Here is a 17396-nt window from a genome sequence, read left to right as displayed (position 1 = left end):
TCCTTTGAGATAATTTACTTTCCCTCGAAAAGTAGAAATGAAAGTGCTGAGGATTATTTGATTCATATTTCTGGATCCGAATTTCCTTGGGGGGAGATTAGATGGAATTGAGCGGATACATTTGACACATGACGTCAAAATATCTAAAATTTGAGGATACGCACAGCCGTCTTTGATCTGCGTTGATGTCTGGATCGCATGGCGGGGCTGAGAATACCCTGTCTCCGCCACTGTTGGCGGGGATAACCTACAAAATGTCGGATTCTACTCGCCACGGACATCATCTTCGATAATCAAATGTCCCTGCAGAAGCGGAATTTTGAAGGCATTAAATGTTGATAATACAAATGATGCAATTGAAAGGTAGAGAGTAACCTTAGCGTTCCTGGAGTGCTTGACTGTTCTGTACGCGACGGGTGTCTATAAGACACTACCCGTGTGATCTCGCTCGTGGAAAATCCGCGTTTATCAATACCAACAGAAAATGTGACGCATTGTCTTTGTCTGACTCGACCATGTTAGTCGTTTCGATGACCTTGAATGAATCTCCTGGATAACCTTTTGGCGTTGAGGAAACAATATTGGCCAAACGTGTGGGGATATCAGTGAGGGGTCATTATTGCAAGTTTACATCATGATGCATTCACGGATCCCTATATCGGAAGACTAAATCCTGAAGCAAGCGATAGTTTTCACGGAAACTCTGTTCAGCTCTTGTCGAGTTTCTTCGCAGCTGTCGACCCCTCTCCTCTAGCCGCCTCAGTGGACTGCCGTCTACCAATTATCTCTGAGTCTAGCTTCACATCCATCAGCTCTGCAACTTTCGTGCGACTTCCAATTTTTAAGTCTGATCCGCATGGTTCTACTGCATGCATCGAATTATTGCAAACGGGCCTACAGGACATGGTATCGAGGCCAAGACAGATGTCTCACTGGCCGGCCACTGAATCCTGTGCAATTGCCAGTCCACAGCTTGCGCTTGGCAGATGTTGTCTCCTACTTCGTCCCTGCGCTATAAAATGCTGGATGATTGCAACTTTCTCAAATTAACTCAACCAGCAAGCAGTCCTTTCTTTTCGGAATCTCATATCATCAGTTTATTGCTTCTAGCCCTGTTTCTTATCCTTCAACCACCAGGTTCGAATTCGCCGACATACAATGGCGCCGATTCCGGTTACGGGTGTCCAGTCCGGAAAAGGTCCCCATGGTGAAATTCCCCTTCGTGTAGAAATCCACGACTTGCAGAAGGACATTCACAAATGGAGTCTTTACGTCTTGGCATTGAGGATCTTTTACGATAGACCGGCGGATCATCCGAAATCATACTTCCAGATTTCAGGTAGGATTTGATGACACAAGCTCCAAATCAACTAGTTTGGAAACTAACTTGTGGTTTCAGGGATACATGGAATGCCATATCTGCCATGGAACGGCGAAGAAGTGCCCCGAAATGGGCCAAAACCAACAGGCTATTGCACCCATAGTACTGTTCTCTTCCCAAGTTGGCATCGTCCATATGTTGTTCTCTACGAGGTGATTCCTGCCTTGATGCCGTCTATTTTATCATGCCAATATGTAGGCTAATAATACCCAGCAACTCATCCAAGAAATCATAGCAACAGAGATCTTGCCAAAAATTCCACAGAATGATAAAGACTACGATAAGTACAAGACGGCGACTGAGACATTTAGAATCCCTTTCTGGGACTGGGCGGCTCCCCCGCCAGAGTCACAACAGGAGATTATCAACAAGTGGCTTCCACCAACCTCCCAAGAAAAGAAAGTTCCAAACTTGGTTCCTGGATTTCCTCAGGTCATAGATAATCCTCTCTACCAATATGTCCTAAAGCCACAGGGCGGAAAGGCAACGTTTGGTGACTTTGGTGTTGGGACACTAAAAGTCGGGCCTGACGAAGATGTAGAAGTAAGTTTCTTATATCCGTCACCCGTTGGGGACAATTTGTTAATTTCAATTAGTACGGAGATTGTGTCGGCCTCAGCAGGTGCCCGGAAAACAAGTACTACCTGACGAAGGAAGAGGCTGAGAAGGAAGGTATCGTGTGGAGTGCAGACTTTCCAGGAAAGTGGCGTGAGGGAGAAATATTGAGTTATGAGGTTTATAAGAACTTTACGGACTCTATGCCCTGGTTTATCCCTGGCATTAAACCGGAAATTTCAAAAAAGGAGCATGATGCAGCCGAAAACGTCTGGCGCCTGTTCAATTACTCCTTGACATACCCTGATTTTGCCACGAATGGAGACCTTCCCAAAGACGACGATGACGTGAAAAGAGGGCACTGGTATCAGAGCTTGGAATCTATCCACAACAATGTCCATCTCTTTGTCGGTGGAGGGAATAACGGACATATGACCCAAGTCCCTGTTGCTTCGTTCGATCCATTTTTCTGGCTTCACCATGCGTAAGTTTATTTTCTTATGGACAAATTACACATTTGGCGCTAATAGAATGCGGTATAGAAACGTCGAGCGATTTTATTCAATATGGCAGTATCTTCATGATGATCAGTGGTTCGGAGATACCACTGAAATACTGAAGGATTCCACTGGAAATATGTTAAACGACAAGGGAGAAGTTGTTGACAACGAAAAGGACGCAGCGCGGATCACTGTTGGCCCTAAAACCCCACTTGCGCCTTTCCGGAACAACGGAGGTAATTTCTATACCTCTAACGATGTCCGCAACCACACTGTATTCAACTACACCTATCCAGAGCTGCAGAACTGGAAATACCCCAGTAAGGAAGAACACAAGAAGGCGATCAACGCTCAGATCAACAAGACATATGGCGGTCATAAGGCCGATACCCTCATAAAAAAGAGGACAAGTGAGGCTGAGACACTTGAAGTCGTCATCAATGTCAGCTTCTATAAGTATGTTTCTCATATCTTAAAAACCTCTGGTTGTCGAGTGCTGAAAGATATATAGGTTCCTCTTCTCGGGCATGCCTTTCAACGTGAAAATATACCTTCAATATGGTGACAAGAAGGACCCTGCCAAGGATTACATTGGCAACGCATATAATTTCAGCGCCCCTTCAAGTTCCGACGGGAAAGAAGTTTGTTCGAACTGCACAATCCTCGAGTTGAGCAGAGCCACTTGTACCGCACAGGTGGTGGTCAGCCACATGTTGAAATTCTTCCCCCTGTATCCAGGTGATGAAAACATTGATATCGAGAACGCAGACCAGGTCGAGAAATTCTTGAAAAAGCGTCTATATGTTCAGATTATTTCGGTACGTGGTCCAATATTTCCTCTCATAGCGGTTGATACACCAGACTAATCTGAGTTATTAGGCCACTGGAAGGGAAATAGTCCCACCCAACACAAATGATAACAAGCCTGCCATTACTGTTTCCGTTGCACATTGTAAAGCCAGATACTCGGCTGATGATACAAGACTAACAACCTTTGGCGCGTTCCAAAACTTCCTTTCTCTAGCAGGCGATGTCGCTGAACTTTTGGTCGTCGGTACGGGGGCGCTGGTTCTGACCGGCACTGGCGCAGTTCTTGGAACAGTCAATAATGCAGGAGAAGTGATTCTCGGCAATGGATCTACGAAGAGCCTAAAGGAAGTATCCGGGATTACTAACAAAGGAGCACGAGACCTCGTCGAACTTGCAGGAGGTCTTACTGCCGCTGCTACGGGCGTATTGGGTGGAGGCCTAGGTGGCCTGGGTGGTAGTGGCAAGAAAGATGACAGAGGCGGAAGAGGTGGTGGATTCGGACTCTTCTAATTTGGAGATGAACGACGTACCCAGCGTTCCTTATTATCAGTTTGCTGTTCCGTGAAATCGAATTTGTGGCAGTCCTGCAGGTTAAAATTGATTACAATTGCAGAAACTGCCAAGATCAAATGTGGGAAAACACGATCGAATTCACCTTCATGAATGACTCTTCTGATTTATCCTCTCTCTCTCGGGTAGTTTTGACCATTCTCCCTCTCTTCTTTTTTATTTTTATATATTTATTTATTTATTCACCCTCGTTTATGGCTGTGCTGAACAGCCCGGATACCTAACCACAGCTGAAGAAACGAGCCTTGTGCGTTAGTAATATTTTTAATGATGGCTATCAAGAATGATCAGCTTTATGATTCCTGACTATTTCGCTTGATATATCTTGTGATTAACATCAGCGGAACCGTGTTCGGCTTGAAGGGGGTGAATAAGGGGCATTCTCGAGATGATGGGATGTTCAGGTAGCAAACATGAAGACTCTTTCGTCTTGGTTGGCTAATCTAGCTACCGTGTTCTCTCGGAAATGCCCCACCGCAAAGTAGCGAGCGAGCGAGCATTCGTCAAACAAGGAAGAATGCGGAAATGTATCGGATAGGTATTCTCGCCGATATAACGGACACCTTGCAACTATAGTCGCCACCAGGTCTAGACTTTAAAAAGATCTCAAAAGAAAGGGAAGAGGCAAAAAGGAAAGGAAGGTATTCAGACCAACTTATTTACATACAACTTCCCTAAACTATGTAATCTATGGTATGTAACATATGAACATAAATAATAAGCCCTGGAAGTAATAATTAAACCAAACCCCTTATACCCTGCCATTATTAAAATACATAACATCTGAACATTCTATTCGGTCCCGTGGCAGGCATTGCAAAATTTCAAAGCCTCATATGTTCTTCCCTTCTATCTTGACACAGTTCCATCGTAGTCCCATTGAAAAAATAAATAAATAAATAAATCTCCAATTCATTAACTAACCAAGAGATGAATTGGCGAACCGACTCCCCTTTCGTATCCATTTGCCGTATCGGAAAAATAAGAATCTATAAATCATAAAGGAAGATGTTAGTCAGACAAAAATTCTCTCTCATACTTTGATGATGAATTTCTGGCAGAGTGAGGAAAAACAAAGACAACGGAATAAGATGGCCCTATAATTGGTTCCAACAAGCACAAGCGGGTTTGCAATGGTATTGATTCAGTTGTGTCGCGCATATTAAAGGTGAGAGGTGTCAAAGGAGAGAACCAAGGCCATTTCCCGCGGCCAAGAAATGTATAGGTGGATAAGAAAAGGTGATGAGAAGGGGTAATAGAAAATAATTATGGTCGATGTGATATTTTACTCACGGGAAAGGGGCCATTGCAACCGTCAGGAACGCTAGGAGCGAGGATGCCCAGTTGAATCCTAGTCGATGGTACACTGCAAAGTACATTAGTCCGATATTTCATGAGTGGCAGGATAGGCACCAAATGTCAGCTAATAAATATTAAATACATACTTTGTATTCCAAACAATGGGAAAACAGCTCCAAAACTTGACCGGAGGAAGCTATTCGCTGCGAGCGCACTAGCCGCGTATAAAGGATACGCGTCAACCAGAAATGTAAAGATACCAGAGTAGACAAGTACGGTTCTGTAGTTCACGGGTTAGGGGTTGGATAGAGAATAATAGTCAGCTATAATGCCGTGAGGGTAGACGAATGCATCGTTTGACCTCCGTCTGAAAGTCGAAATCGTCTTTTTGCGAAAGTTAAACACAGGGGTATGTGGGAAGAGCTTACCCCATGCCGAATACTGCTGTGCCAATGATTGGAGCGATCCAGTGAACATGTCTGTATACCGTCCAGGCGAAAATGAAAATGCCAATAGACACCAAAGGAGCACCAGCAATTGCTAGATAAAAGTTCCGTTAATGCCTCTCAACATAATTCCAGTGGATGGGAGGGTTCGACTTTACCTGGGGGCAACCGCCACTCGGGTTCATATTCTCCCAGTTTACCGACTTTCATCTCGCGCTTGCGAGCGAGTCGAGTGTAATTTCTCCGCCAGAGCGGGTCGCTCAAGATAGCTACCATCATTCCAACAAAAAGACCGAGAAAGCTTAATCCAACCTGAGAAAGAGTAAAACCGTGGAGGGTCGAAAACACCAGTTGAAAAGCCCCAAAAAAGAGATAAATAATACCCAACAGAATTGCAGAAAAAATGCACAGGCTCAGACACATAGGCTCCAATGCCAAAAGCATCATGGGTCTGTATACAGTACGCAGGACAGTCTGGGCAACAGACCGCTCTCTCCGTTCAATCGGTGCTCGCCAGCGTTCATCTCCTGTTTCCCGCCTGAGTCTGATAGCTTTGCGCCGGAGTAGCCTTTTCAAAAACAAAAATTGGCCGATGTCAGGAAAAGCGAGCAAAACATTTGGGGAGACTATGGCTTACACTGGGTGGTAGGTCTCGGGAACGAACAGGGCAATGGCGACTAAAACAGAAGCTGACCATATCAACAGCATATAAAATATCCACCGCCTAAATGATGAAGTCAGATTCATATTACTATGATGTCAAACCGCAATATAAGAAGGCGCATACATACCAGGAGGTAAATTCGCAAATAAAACCGCCCAAACTGAAAGCGATGATTAACGTTATATCCACTAGAACATTGCGTGGGAGGAATTCCTTACAGGGGGCCAAGTTCTGGTCCAAGGAATGGACTTGCAGTGTAGATCATCATCGGCGCACCAAGCTCATGCCGAGCAAACATGTCTCCAATAGTTCCCCCCGCCACGCTAAGGAAAGCACTTCCTGAAATTCCAGTGAAGAACCTTGCGACAAGCATAGTCTCGATATTCTGTGCCACTGCGCATGGTATGAGCCATATCAAAAAAAACGCAAACGAAGTGACGTATATTATCCGTCTTCCATAGAACTAGAAAAAGATACCATTATGCTCAGCGTGGTGCCCTCTGTGTGCCGCCGACATATACAGATATAGGAACATGCACTAGAAGGACTAACCTCTGATAGGGGTGCCAACACCAGTGGCCCCAATCCCAGTCCCAGGATGAAAAAGGACAATCCCAGCGTCGCAACGACCCGTGAGCAATTGAATTCCTCCATTAACTGCGCATACGTCATCGTGTAGAGTGAAGAGGCACAGGTGCTAACCAGGCAAAGCCCAAATCATCAGTGCTCTAAAATCTGGGAGCAAAAACCCACGCAGGATCTGGAGAAGAGTCAACGGTATATGTACAGTACATACACACAGACAGATCCAACCGCCAAAACCGCAATGGCCGCCCATTTCCTCGCTAACTTCATGTTCCGCGGGTTATCAGGGTCATCGTGCCCATCCCACTTCACAGTGTACTCCGCCCCTGGAGCAGTAGACACTTCCTCGGCCTTCTCATCGTCCTCAGGCTCCTGAAGCCTATCATTATCGACCGCAGGGTGGGAGTAGCCGTCGGAAAGGGAATACACTCGACTGATCGAACGAGAGCTCCGCGAACTCACTTGACTCACAGATCGAGCGACAATCCTCGAATTCGTGCCGCAAATCGGTTGGAAATGTGGCTCGCTTTCGCTGGGAGTAGGATCGTCATTCTCGTCTCGATCGCTCTGTGCAATGCTCTCCTCCGCATTGCTCGACGATGTTCTGGAGGCATCTTCCATCTCTTTTGATTGGCATTCAACGGCCCCGCACGTTAAGATTTCTTGGGAGGGAAACTAAATGTCCGCTGGGGAAGAACAGCTTTTATATCACGTCTTCGGACCATCGCAATTTCGCAAGGAAGAATGACGACATTGAACATTCCTTCGAAAGAAGAATAGAAGGAAAGAGAAAAGCTCTGGATCGGTCCGCATAAGCCGATACCATTGCCGTTGTCGCTAAGAAGGGAACGGTGGGGGCAACCCATAGTTTGTCGCCAGTTAAGTCCCGAGCGGGGCAAGATCCAGGTTACTTTCGGCCCAGCCTGCTCGCCACACCCTTTTTGAACTTAGCTTCCGCACAAAAACAAGGGGTGTTTCTCATCAATTCGTGGAAAAGATTGAACATGCATTTAGTAGTGGTGTATCTCGGGGCAGACGCACCGCCGTTGACCAACGAGATGACGCTGAGTCTTGTTGATGCCCTGCGGCTCTTGGACCACGTGGTTTAGTCATCGCCTGCATCATCGTGTTCTTAGTTGCATTCGCTTCCAAGGTTCTAACTTGCGGACGCTTGTTGGCATGTTCACACTTGACTGTTGATGCACGCTGTCATCTGGACGGAAGCTTTTTATCTGCGGAATGTTTCCCGCACGAGAATCCTCGATATTTCTACGGCCTTCAGGCATGGGTTCTTACTAAATGCCTCACTGTATGAGTTAGCTAGGGGCCAACATGAGGAGTAAGCGTCGGAGACATATTGAAAGGGAAGAAAAAGTAAAAGAAAAAGAAAAAGAGACGAAGAACGTCCTCGGAGGATGGAGAGAGAGCTTCAACTGGCCGGAATATGATGTGAATGATAGACCAATTGGCAACCTTTACTTATGTCCCCAAAGTCAAGAGCTTCTGAGGCTCTCTCCGTGCGAGTTTCAACCATAGCTACAACTAACTTATGTCTTCGATTTCGTCGATGTCGGTGTGTGCGTGATTGCTTGACACCACATCCTTGTCGCAAAGTTTTTAAGCTGGAACCCTGACCACCAGAACTGTCACTTGCCCCTGTTCGTCCTGGACTCATAATACCCTGACTGTTCGGAGTCAGATGAACCGAGTCTAGGCCGACAAAATGACTCCGGATATGGCTTGAAGAAGAGAACCGAAAGCTCGCTCTTCAAGTTTCCCTACACTGTCATCCAACAATCCAGTTGAAAACCCAAGATTCAAAATGGGCCGAACACTCGGGTGGCAGAGAGCTTTTTAAAACAACATCATGAATTGGTGGTAGAGAGCATCAAACAATGGTTATTGCATCGCCAACATCTTCTTTCCGTCGTTGCAACAGTCGCATTATTCCATGCCGGCCTCCTTCGATATCACCGCTTTCTTCAGCACTCGCGACGCAGAGATGACTGAAAGAAAGGAAAAAACAAACCCCCTTAGCACAGTCCTACACTCGGAAAACGCTTCTTACTTTCCCAAAAACTCCTTCAGCAAGTTTCCAGCACCCGGCTTCCTATAAGCAAAGCTGCGATCTTCCGGCTTCGACTCCTCTCGTCTCTCCTCCTCTCGCTCCTCAGCAGCATCCTTCTGAGCTACTAGCCCAGAAAATTTCTCCTGGTGTTTCGTGTCATGATGTAGGTGCTCCGGCGGATCGTGGGATCTCAGGTTGGTTGAGCTTCCGACGGTGGAAATAGCATCGCTGCCTTCCGAGCTCTGTCGAGGAGTAGTTATTTTTGTTTCTGTTTTTTTTTTTTTTCCTCTCCTAAACTATATGTATATGTATATCTTAGCGCTCTTGTGCCAGATGTTGGAAATTACTTGACATTTGTTCTCTGGTTTCGTATGCGGTAAACAAAGCACGGTATGCACTATAGATATGGAGCTTATCCTTCTCACAGTCAGCTCTGATATACAGTCAACTTAGGAGTGGGAGGTAATAACATTCGACAAACGTACTAGTACATATGGAAATGCCCCGCACTGAAGTCACGACACTGGATGTAAATGCCGTAAATGTAACTTACTCCACGCAGCTGTGAGCTATAAGTATTTATGCAGCAGCAACAAAAGTGTGGTTGTCTGGTGACATCATCCCTCTCCGGGCACGAAACCGGGAGCCAAGAAAAGACCTAAGGCAGAAGGGTATGGTACTGTACAACTTAGCTAGCTGTGATAGACCGGTCAATCCTTGGTGCTACATACACAACGCCCTGTCCAAATAAAACCTACCACACGCACCCAGACAGCAGATATTTAACATTTGTTCCACTTAGCGATTTCTCGTCAGCTGCTTGATCTTTTGCGGGCAAGTCGCGGAACGTGCGCTTCCATTAGTGCCCTTCAGCTCCCGAGTGCATACATAGGTTTGTTGTCCCAGGCAAAGGATCACATTCCTCCCGAATAATCAACCTGTTTGGAAAACATTAAAATCAGAAAAAGGCCAGGAAAGAAATATGCCTGACTTCTCAATGGATATGCTTTGTAATTTATATTGATTCGACGACGGCGGGTTAAAACTATTCATCAACTAAGACTCAGCCATAAGGAATGCCTGAGATAATTGCTATTACGACAAGGTATTTTGCAAGGCTACACTGCTTCGCCGCCCCTCTCCTCCTAATATTTCGGGAAAGGAAACTTGCACGTTTCTAGGAGAAAGGAGAGACAGAGAAAAAAGAGAAAATCCCAGCTTATATATATCAAGAAGACCCCATTGTGAACGCCATTGTCTTGCGCCCTCTTTTCCTGTGAGAAAAAAATAATAATGATAAACGCACGACGCAACAACTCTCCCTCCACCCCCATCCAGAGAAGGAAGATACAAGGCCAATAAAAAAAAAAAAAAAAAAAAAAGGGCAAAAAGAAAAGAGAAGAGAAAAGCGCAAGAGAAACGGTCCACTAAACCCCAAGCCAGTATCGCAGAGGTCATAATGAATCATACATGAAAACAATCCCATCCCCTCACAACAACCTATACACAACTATCGATTTTTCAGCCCTAGGCACAATCCAATACCTCTCCTGTTACCAAAATTATAAAACATAGAACCGGACAAATGATTAGCTCCAGGGCTTTCCCAAGTCCACAACCAAGCTTTCTCGGGCCGAAAAAGAAAAAGATGGGGGGGCGGGGCGGGAGGGAATAGCGAGATAGGCACTGAAAACACTGAAAGTGAGATAGAAAGGCAACCCAGGTATCTCAAGAAAATCGAAAAGCTGGAAAGCCAAGGCAAAGACCAAAATATTCTCCTTTGCTAGAACCAGCCACAGCCCAAAAATGTCAACAAGGGAAACTATCAAGGTGACCAAAGGTCGTTTCCAAGATAGATAAAAAAAGTGAAAAGACAATATCAAACCGCGACTTCTGTTGTCTGTGTGGCTATTTCGCCTCCGGCTTCCGTTTCTGCCCATGATCCCCATAGGCCCTGCTTGGCACTGATCTTTAGGCGACCACCAATCGTACCATGGTGCTGCTCAACCTTCACAGCGTCTTTCGTGGCTAACACAAGCACCTCGAAAAACATCTTGGTCGCATCACTCTTGGTCGTGGTCCCCTCGGGGAGGAGATCTTGGAAGATAACGCTACTCTTCTTCGATCGTGAAGAACCTTCACCTCCGAATCGGTCGCGTAACAAGTGAACGGCGTGCTTTGTTCCGAGAGAGACAGGTCCGCTTTCTGCGGGATGGACGGTGCTGCTAGAGTCGTTGAAGCCCTCTGCTTGATAGCCGGGAACTTCGTCATCGGACATGTAGTGCGCTTGTTCCTCATCGCCTGCAATGTGGATCTCAGATTGCTGGTTCAGAGTGGTGTCTCCGCCAAGCTCGATGCCTTCGTCCGCATGTAGGAAACCGCTGTCTTCATCAAGGTCAAGCCGGGGCATTTTGTCAGCTCCATCAACATCCATATCGGCAATTCCGCTGTCTCGCTTTCGCTTAAGCTCGCTCGCCTGTCGCACAGCATCAATTGACAGCATTTCGCGCAATTCCGGAGCCCAGTTTTCGTTGTTGCCGCTCATAACACTTGATACGAAATCACCGTTCTTTTGCATATTCATTAGAGTCAGTAAAAGAGGATCGCGTGGCAAAATCGAGGCTGGTTTCAAGATACTTGATCGATCAGCTTGTTGTTCTTTGATTTGATGGCTTGAGATGACAGTATCGGCATCTGGCTGGAGAATTTTTCTTCTTTTGACTCTCTGAGTTTGGCGGACAGTTTCATGCATAAAAGAGTCTTCAAGGTCTCGCACGACACTAGATCGCACAGATGAAAGTGGAGATTGAGAATCCCTAAGGAATTCGCTGGGTTCTTCCGCAGGTACCACTGTTGTGTCTGCTTCGACAATCGGAGCTCCCAACTCTTCTTCAACACCACCCATAAGCACATCATCATCCTGCTGCAAGAAGTTATCCACATTGTCATGCGCATCTACTTCATCCTCTGGTTTGTTAAATTGGATTCCAACATCACCATGATCGAGCTCCAAATCATCGTTGAACGCCCTTTGGTCGTCGCTGAAAAGGTCTTCGCCAACCGGTCGTGGAGCAGGTGCATCTCGTCCCACTTCAATGCTCATGTCGTGGCCTAAAGGCATGTCGTCCTCGCCTAAATCAAGAACAAGACCGGTATCATCTTCCAAGTGGGGTCTCTCGATGGGCGTCGCGAACCGCCGACTAGGGGTGCTGTCCGGAAGCAGCTGGCTCGACCAACCTAGCGACGATGCAGGCCTTTTGCCTTCAGTCCCTACTTGTGGCATGGGTTGTGAGAACAAAACAGAGGTATCCAAGTTCATAAATAGATCAGACTCCGTAAGCACATCTGGCAGAGTAATTCCACCAGCGGGGAGGGTGACGGAGGTGGGGAGATCATTGTTGTTTGTCAATCGAAAAGCCTAAATGGGCGGTTAGCAAAACCAAGTTCATCTCCCAAGAATTCGTGAATAGTCATACGAACCATTTTAATCTTCATTAAAGCCTCGTTGCAGTCATCAAGAAGATATCTAGTTTTCCTGCTGTAGATGCGGACAACACCCAACAACAGCTGACCACTCAACCGCAACGCCATGGGCGCTTGGCCCTGGTCGACAATCGCGCTGACACTGCTTTCGATGTCAGATTGCAGAATATGGGATTTTGTCAGTTTGCGTTCGAGGTTCGCGGACAGCCAGACTCGAGCCAGGGGCCCGGTCTTCGATAACAGCGTCTCCGAGTAAAACATGGCGAAGGTATGGAATTAAAAATGTCGCGTATGATTAGCGTAGATGTTTTCTTAAGTAATTCCGGATGCGAGAACGCGAGTCAACAACCAGTGCGACCAGTATGTCGACCCGCGGTCATCGACGCGCTGGGGCTCCAAAAATAAAAAGGGACCAACAAATTGCGACCTTGCGCGACGGGTCCCTATCCTAAAGGCAATAATGCAATCACGTATCCAAATCCAATCAGAGATATAGAGTGGTAGACTGCTCCAAGAGAGATAGATGCTGAGACGGAACTGGAGTCGAGTGCTGCGATGAGTCTACAAGGAGTCGGCGGCGGGAGGAAAGGCGAGGGGTTGGGAGATGGGAAGCGCGTTTGTTTGAAATTCCAGGGCGGTTTGCTCAGAAGAGCAAAGAATGGGGTGGCTGGAAATCACGTGACTGTGTTGCTGAGTCAGTCGTGCTTGGCAGAGCTAACTCCCAGTGAGCTATGGAAAGGCCAGACGTGAATCTTTTTTTTTGAAGACAGCTTTACCACAGTCTGCAGCGATACGGAGGAAGTCCTTCAATCTGCGATTCTAATTTGGAAGCTACTCGAATTTCCATTCTCGTGCAATCGTCATTTTCATCTGCTAACACATTGTGTTAATAATATTTGTCGTCGAATCTTTAGCCGTCTTTCGTTCGATCTCGCTGGCTTCTAGAAGTCCAACCGACTGATATATGCCTTCACTGCTCCCGCTGTAACCCCGGCTTCTGCCAGCCCCGTAACCGTCTCGGGATGCCTGACTGGAGCATCGCTTCCTCCGCCTCCTGAGCTATGTCAGGATTTCCGCCCCCGCTTCACTCAGTCCCTCCTCCCTACGTCGTCCCTAATTCCTCCCGACAGACTCCTTCTCCCCATCGCAAGAGCACTGTCGTATCATCTTCAAGCACATCCACATACTCGAGGCTCAGTCCACAGGAAGTCGCCGACCGTTTACAAACATCGCTTTCTCATGGCCTCTCCCCAGCAGATGCACATACAAGATTGCTACGAGATGGCCCGAACGAGCTCTCCTCTGAGGACCCGGAGCCTCTCTGGATGCGATTTCTTAAGCAGTTTAAAGAGCCATTGATATTGTTGCTTTTGGCTTCTGCTGCAATTTCTTTCTTCATGAGCAATTACGATGATGCAATCAGCATTGCACTTGCAGTTACAATTGTCGTCAGTGTTGGGTTTGTGCAGGAGTACAGGTCAGAGAAGTCGTTGGAGGCATTGAATAGGATGGTGCCGCATTATGCCCATTTAATTCGCAATGTACACCACTGTGACTCACTCGGACATGTCGCACCTCAAACTGCAAATGGGGTAGCAGAATTGGAGCTGCAAGGGTTGATGACGGATGGGCCCCACCCAGTGACGTCCTCTCCAAAGGCATCTACAACAGTTCTGGCAAGTCAATTGGTCCCTGGCGATTTGGTTCTATTCTCGACGGGTGATAGAATTCCTGCAGATCTCCGCATCTTCAGCTCTACCGGCCTTTCAATTGACGAATCCAACCTTACCGGAGAAAACGAACCAGTTGCCAAATCTTCTGAATCACTGGGTAATGCAAATGGCTCGCTTCAGTCAATCAAAGAAAATACTGGGTCCATTTCCCCCTATTACCATTCACCAGCCGCTGGGACGGTTGGGACTGACCTTCGATTGAACGAACAGCATAACATTGCTTTCATGGGTACTTTGGTGCGATCCGGCTATGGTCAGGGAATTGTTATAGCTACTGGGTCTAATACAGAATTTGGGAGCATCTCTGCCTCTCTTCGAGAAATCGAAAGTCCCCGAACGCCACTCCAATTGTCAATGGACCGACTGGGTCAAGAGCTGAGTTACGTGTCATTTGCAGTCATTGGATTAATCGTCCTGATCGGACTATTACAAGGTAGAAAATTATTGGATATGTTCACCATTGGTGTATCTTTGGCAGTCGCTGCTATTCCAGAGGGTCTTCCAATCATCGTTACTGTTACTTTAGCACTTGGAGTCTTCCGAATGGCGAGAAGAGGCGCCATCGTTCGAAGGTTACCTAGTGTTGAGACGTTAGGCTCTGTCAACGTCGTCTGCAGTGATAAGACAGGCACCTTGACGCTCAATCACATGACAGTTACGAAGATGTGGCATTTCGATTGCGACGCTCCTTTCGAAGTAAACAGAGACAGCAGGTCAGTGAATGCAAGCCCCGCTGCACGTACTATCCTTCGTGTCGGTAACATTGCCAATAATGCTCGTCTATCCCGCGCGCATGCCAATTCACCAGCCACTGCTGCCTCCGCTGCCATATTATCCTCAACTGTGGATCAAACTTCCGGTGCAATTAGGAGTCGATGGGTTGGCCAGCCTACAGATGTCGCCATTTTAGATTTATTAGATGCGTTCGCTGAGGATGATATTCGAGACCACATAAGCTCCCGTGTGGCGGAAACCCCTTTTAGCTCAGAGCGAAAATGGATGGGAGTGGTAATTGGTGGCGGCAGCCATCTGTCGGAGAACGGATTTGGCAACGGTGGTTGTCCCGAAACTGCATACATTAAAGGTTCCATAGAAGAAGTTCTCAAGCGTTGTGATACATACCTAACCAAAGACGGCCGGGAAGTAATTCTAGACGAAACGAGACGGCAGATAGTAAGAGAGGCAGCTGAATCCATGGCAAGAGAAGGATTGAGAGTACTTGGCTTCGCAAGCGGTCCAGTTAGAGATATCGGAAGAGGGAGTCGTCCATTGGGCAGCCGAAGCCCAACACCTGGCCATTCGGAGAAAATCCAGTCCAAAGATGACGACCTTTATACAGGCCTTGTATTTTCTGGCCTTGTCGGGATGAATGATCCACCCCGAAAAGATGTCCGCCGAGCGCTCCGCAAACTGATGGCTGGCGGAGTCAGGGTCATAATGATCACAGGCGATGCGGAGACAACGGCGGTGGCTATTGCAAGGAAACTTGGAATGCCTGTTAATACATCGCCCTCGGCTCGAGAGGTACTCAGGGGAGAAGACGTAGACCGCATGAGCACTGACGAATTGGCGCAGACGATTTCTGCAACTTCTATATTCGCGCGAACTAGTCCGGATCATAAGATGAAAATTGTGCGAGCGCTTCAATCGCGCGGGAATGTTGTTGCAATGACAGGTGATGGTGTCAATGATGCACCTGCCCTGAAGAAGGCAGACATTGGAATCTCAATGGGTCGATTAGGTACCGATGTCGCCAAGGAAGCGGCAGATATGATTTTAACGGATGACGATTTCTCAACGATTCTACGAGCCATTGAACAAGGCAAGGGAATTTTCTATAATATCCAAAATTTCATCACATTTCAACTGAGCACCAGCGTTGCGGCATTGAGCCTTGTACTCTTCAGCACAACACTGGGGTTCAAAAACCCGCTTAATGCGATGCAGATATTATGGATCAGTATGTTCCTCCCCGCTTCTTCTCCCATTCAACACTGGACAGGCAGCCCAAAATACTGATCACCATCTCCCATACAGACATCCTCATGGACGGCCCACCGGCCCAATCCCTCGGTGTTGAGCCTGTCGATCCCTCCATCATGAGCCGGCCCCCACGTTCCAAACATGCCCGTGTACTTACCAAACCATTGATCCGCCGCGTCCTCACCTCCGCGCTCCTAATAATGCTCGGAACGTTTGCCATCTACATCCACGAAATGTCCGACCATACGGATGAAGTCTCGGGGGTTAGCTCGCGCATCGTCACCAGTCGCGACACTACCATGACATTCACCTGTTTCGTGTTATTCGACATGTTCAACGCACTTACATGTCGGTCAGAAACTAAGTCCATCCTACGTGGAGAGTTGCCGCTATTCGGCAATAAGATGTTCAACTATGCGGTCCTTGGCTCTTTGGTAGGGCAGGCATGCGTTATCTATTTGCCGCTCTTGCAGGGCATTTTCCAGACGGAGGCGATTGGGCTGTGGGATCTGTGTGTCCTTGTTTGCATTTCTAGTACGGTGTTTTGGGTCGATGAGGGGCGGAAATATCTGGCGTGGCAGAAGAGGAATGGTGGGGTGGGAATATCTGGCATGAGGATTGGTGGGTATAGTGTTAATGTGTGAGACTGTCTACGAAGTATGGAATGAGCAAAGGCGCGTGGGAGAGCTAGGTGGGCGTTCCGTGATTTAATGACGAGATCTTTATCCTATTTTTACATATTCTTGTATATCGCGCTTTAGATCACATTTGTTCTATTATTTTTTTTATTTTTTAATTTTTTTATCCTTCTATGATCTGTTGCTCAGTGTTTTGTTTAGCGATTGTTCCATTATTTCCTCTCTTCAGTTTCCTGACATGCCACTTCCTCTCCCCCCCTCCCCAACTATATCTCATTACATCGTCGGAATAGACAAAGGGAGGATCAGTGCTTTTATCATTCTTTGTACAGTACGGATTATTGTATGCTTTTTCTACTTGTACGATAGCACATCCTCATACCCCACATGCTACGCCGCCCAATCATTCTAGTTAAACAAACACTTGGTTTTGCCTGCTGTCGATGAATATAAAAGAGCCGGCGGCCTTTAAATAAAATTAAAAATAACCACAAAAAACTCAACCTTTTCCTGAATGGCCAACACGACCAACCTCATGAACCTGATCATGACCAAAACTCTTATCTCTAGGCGTAGGACTCATTCCATCGGTGTCTAGAGTTCCAATTAATCGTGGTTAAAGTTAAGCCTGGGCAGAAGACAAAGCATGATCTGGCCAGAAAGGACGTCCCATCTTTCTTC

At 46.9% G+C, this 17396-nt stretch overlaps 4 protein-coding genes across 4 annotated transcripts; 2 read left to right on the top strand and 2 right to left on the bottom strand.

Annotated features, from left to right (window-relative positions):
- Positions 1 to 1158: 1158 nt before the first annotated feature.
- Positions 1159 to 3756, top strand: HCBG_00863 (tyrosinase; the record flags this gene model as incomplete). Its single annotated transcript, XM_045427913.1, has 7 exons — positions 1159 to 1339; positions 1400 to 1533; positions 1580 to 1924; positions 1978 to 2420; positions 2467 to 2892; positions 2948 to 3254; positions 3316 to 3756. 7 exons carry the CDS (start codon positions 1159 to 1161, stop codon positions 3754 to 3756), a joined length of 2277 nt encoding a protein of 758 aa, XP_045291888.1.
- Positions 3757 to 4735: 979 nt separating this feature from the next.
- Positions 4736 to 7431, bottom strand: HCBG_00862 (uncharacterized protein; the record flags this gene model as incomplete). Its single annotated transcript, XM_045427912.1, has 10 exons — positions 4736 to 4805; positions 5110 to 5182; positions 5262 to 5395; positions 5544 to 5655; positions 5720 to 6129; positions 6199 to 6285; positions 6353 to 6385; positions 6444 to 6610; positions 6778 to 6922; positions 7022 to 7431. The coding sequence occupies 10 exons, from the start codon at positions 7429 to 7431 to the stop codon at positions 4736 to 4738; spliced, it is 1641 nt and encodes a 546-aa protein (XP_045291887.1).
- Positions 7432 to 10757: 3326 nt separating this feature from the next.
- HCBG_00861 (double-strand-break repair protein rad21) lies at positions 10758 to 12622 on the bottom strand (the record flags this gene model as incomplete). The annotated part of the gene is made up of 3 exons (XM_045427911.1): positions 10758 to 11447; positions 11670 to 12296; positions 12359 to 12622. The coding sequence occupies 3 exons, from the start codon at positions 12620 to 12622 to the stop codon at positions 10758 to 10760; spliced, it is 1581 nt and encodes a 526-aa protein (XP_045291886.1).
- Positions 12623 to 13422: 800 nt separating this feature from the next.
- On the top strand, positions 13423 to 16974 carry HCBG_00860 (secretory pathway Ca2+-ATPase; the record flags this gene model as incomplete). The annotated part of the gene is made up of 2 exons (XM_045427910.1): positions 13423 to 16054; positions 16132 to 16974. The coding sequence occupies 2 exons, from the start codon at positions 13423 to 13425 to the stop codon at positions 16719 to 16721; spliced, it is 3222 nt and encodes a 1073-aa protein (XP_045291885.1).
- Between the last annotated feature and the right edge of the window lie 422 nt (positions 16975 to 17396).

The sequence above is a fragment of the Histoplasma capsulatum genome, assembly GCF_000150115.1.
Source record: "Histoplasma capsulatum G186AR genomic scaffold supercont2.1, whole genome shotgun sequence".
NCBI lineage: Eukaryota > Fungi > Ascomycota > Eurotiomycetes > Onygenales > Ajellomycetaceae > Histoplasma > Histoplasma capsulatum.
The sequence above is the reverse complement of the archived record's forward strand: the minus strand, read 5'-3'. Positions and strand labels throughout refer to the sequence as shown.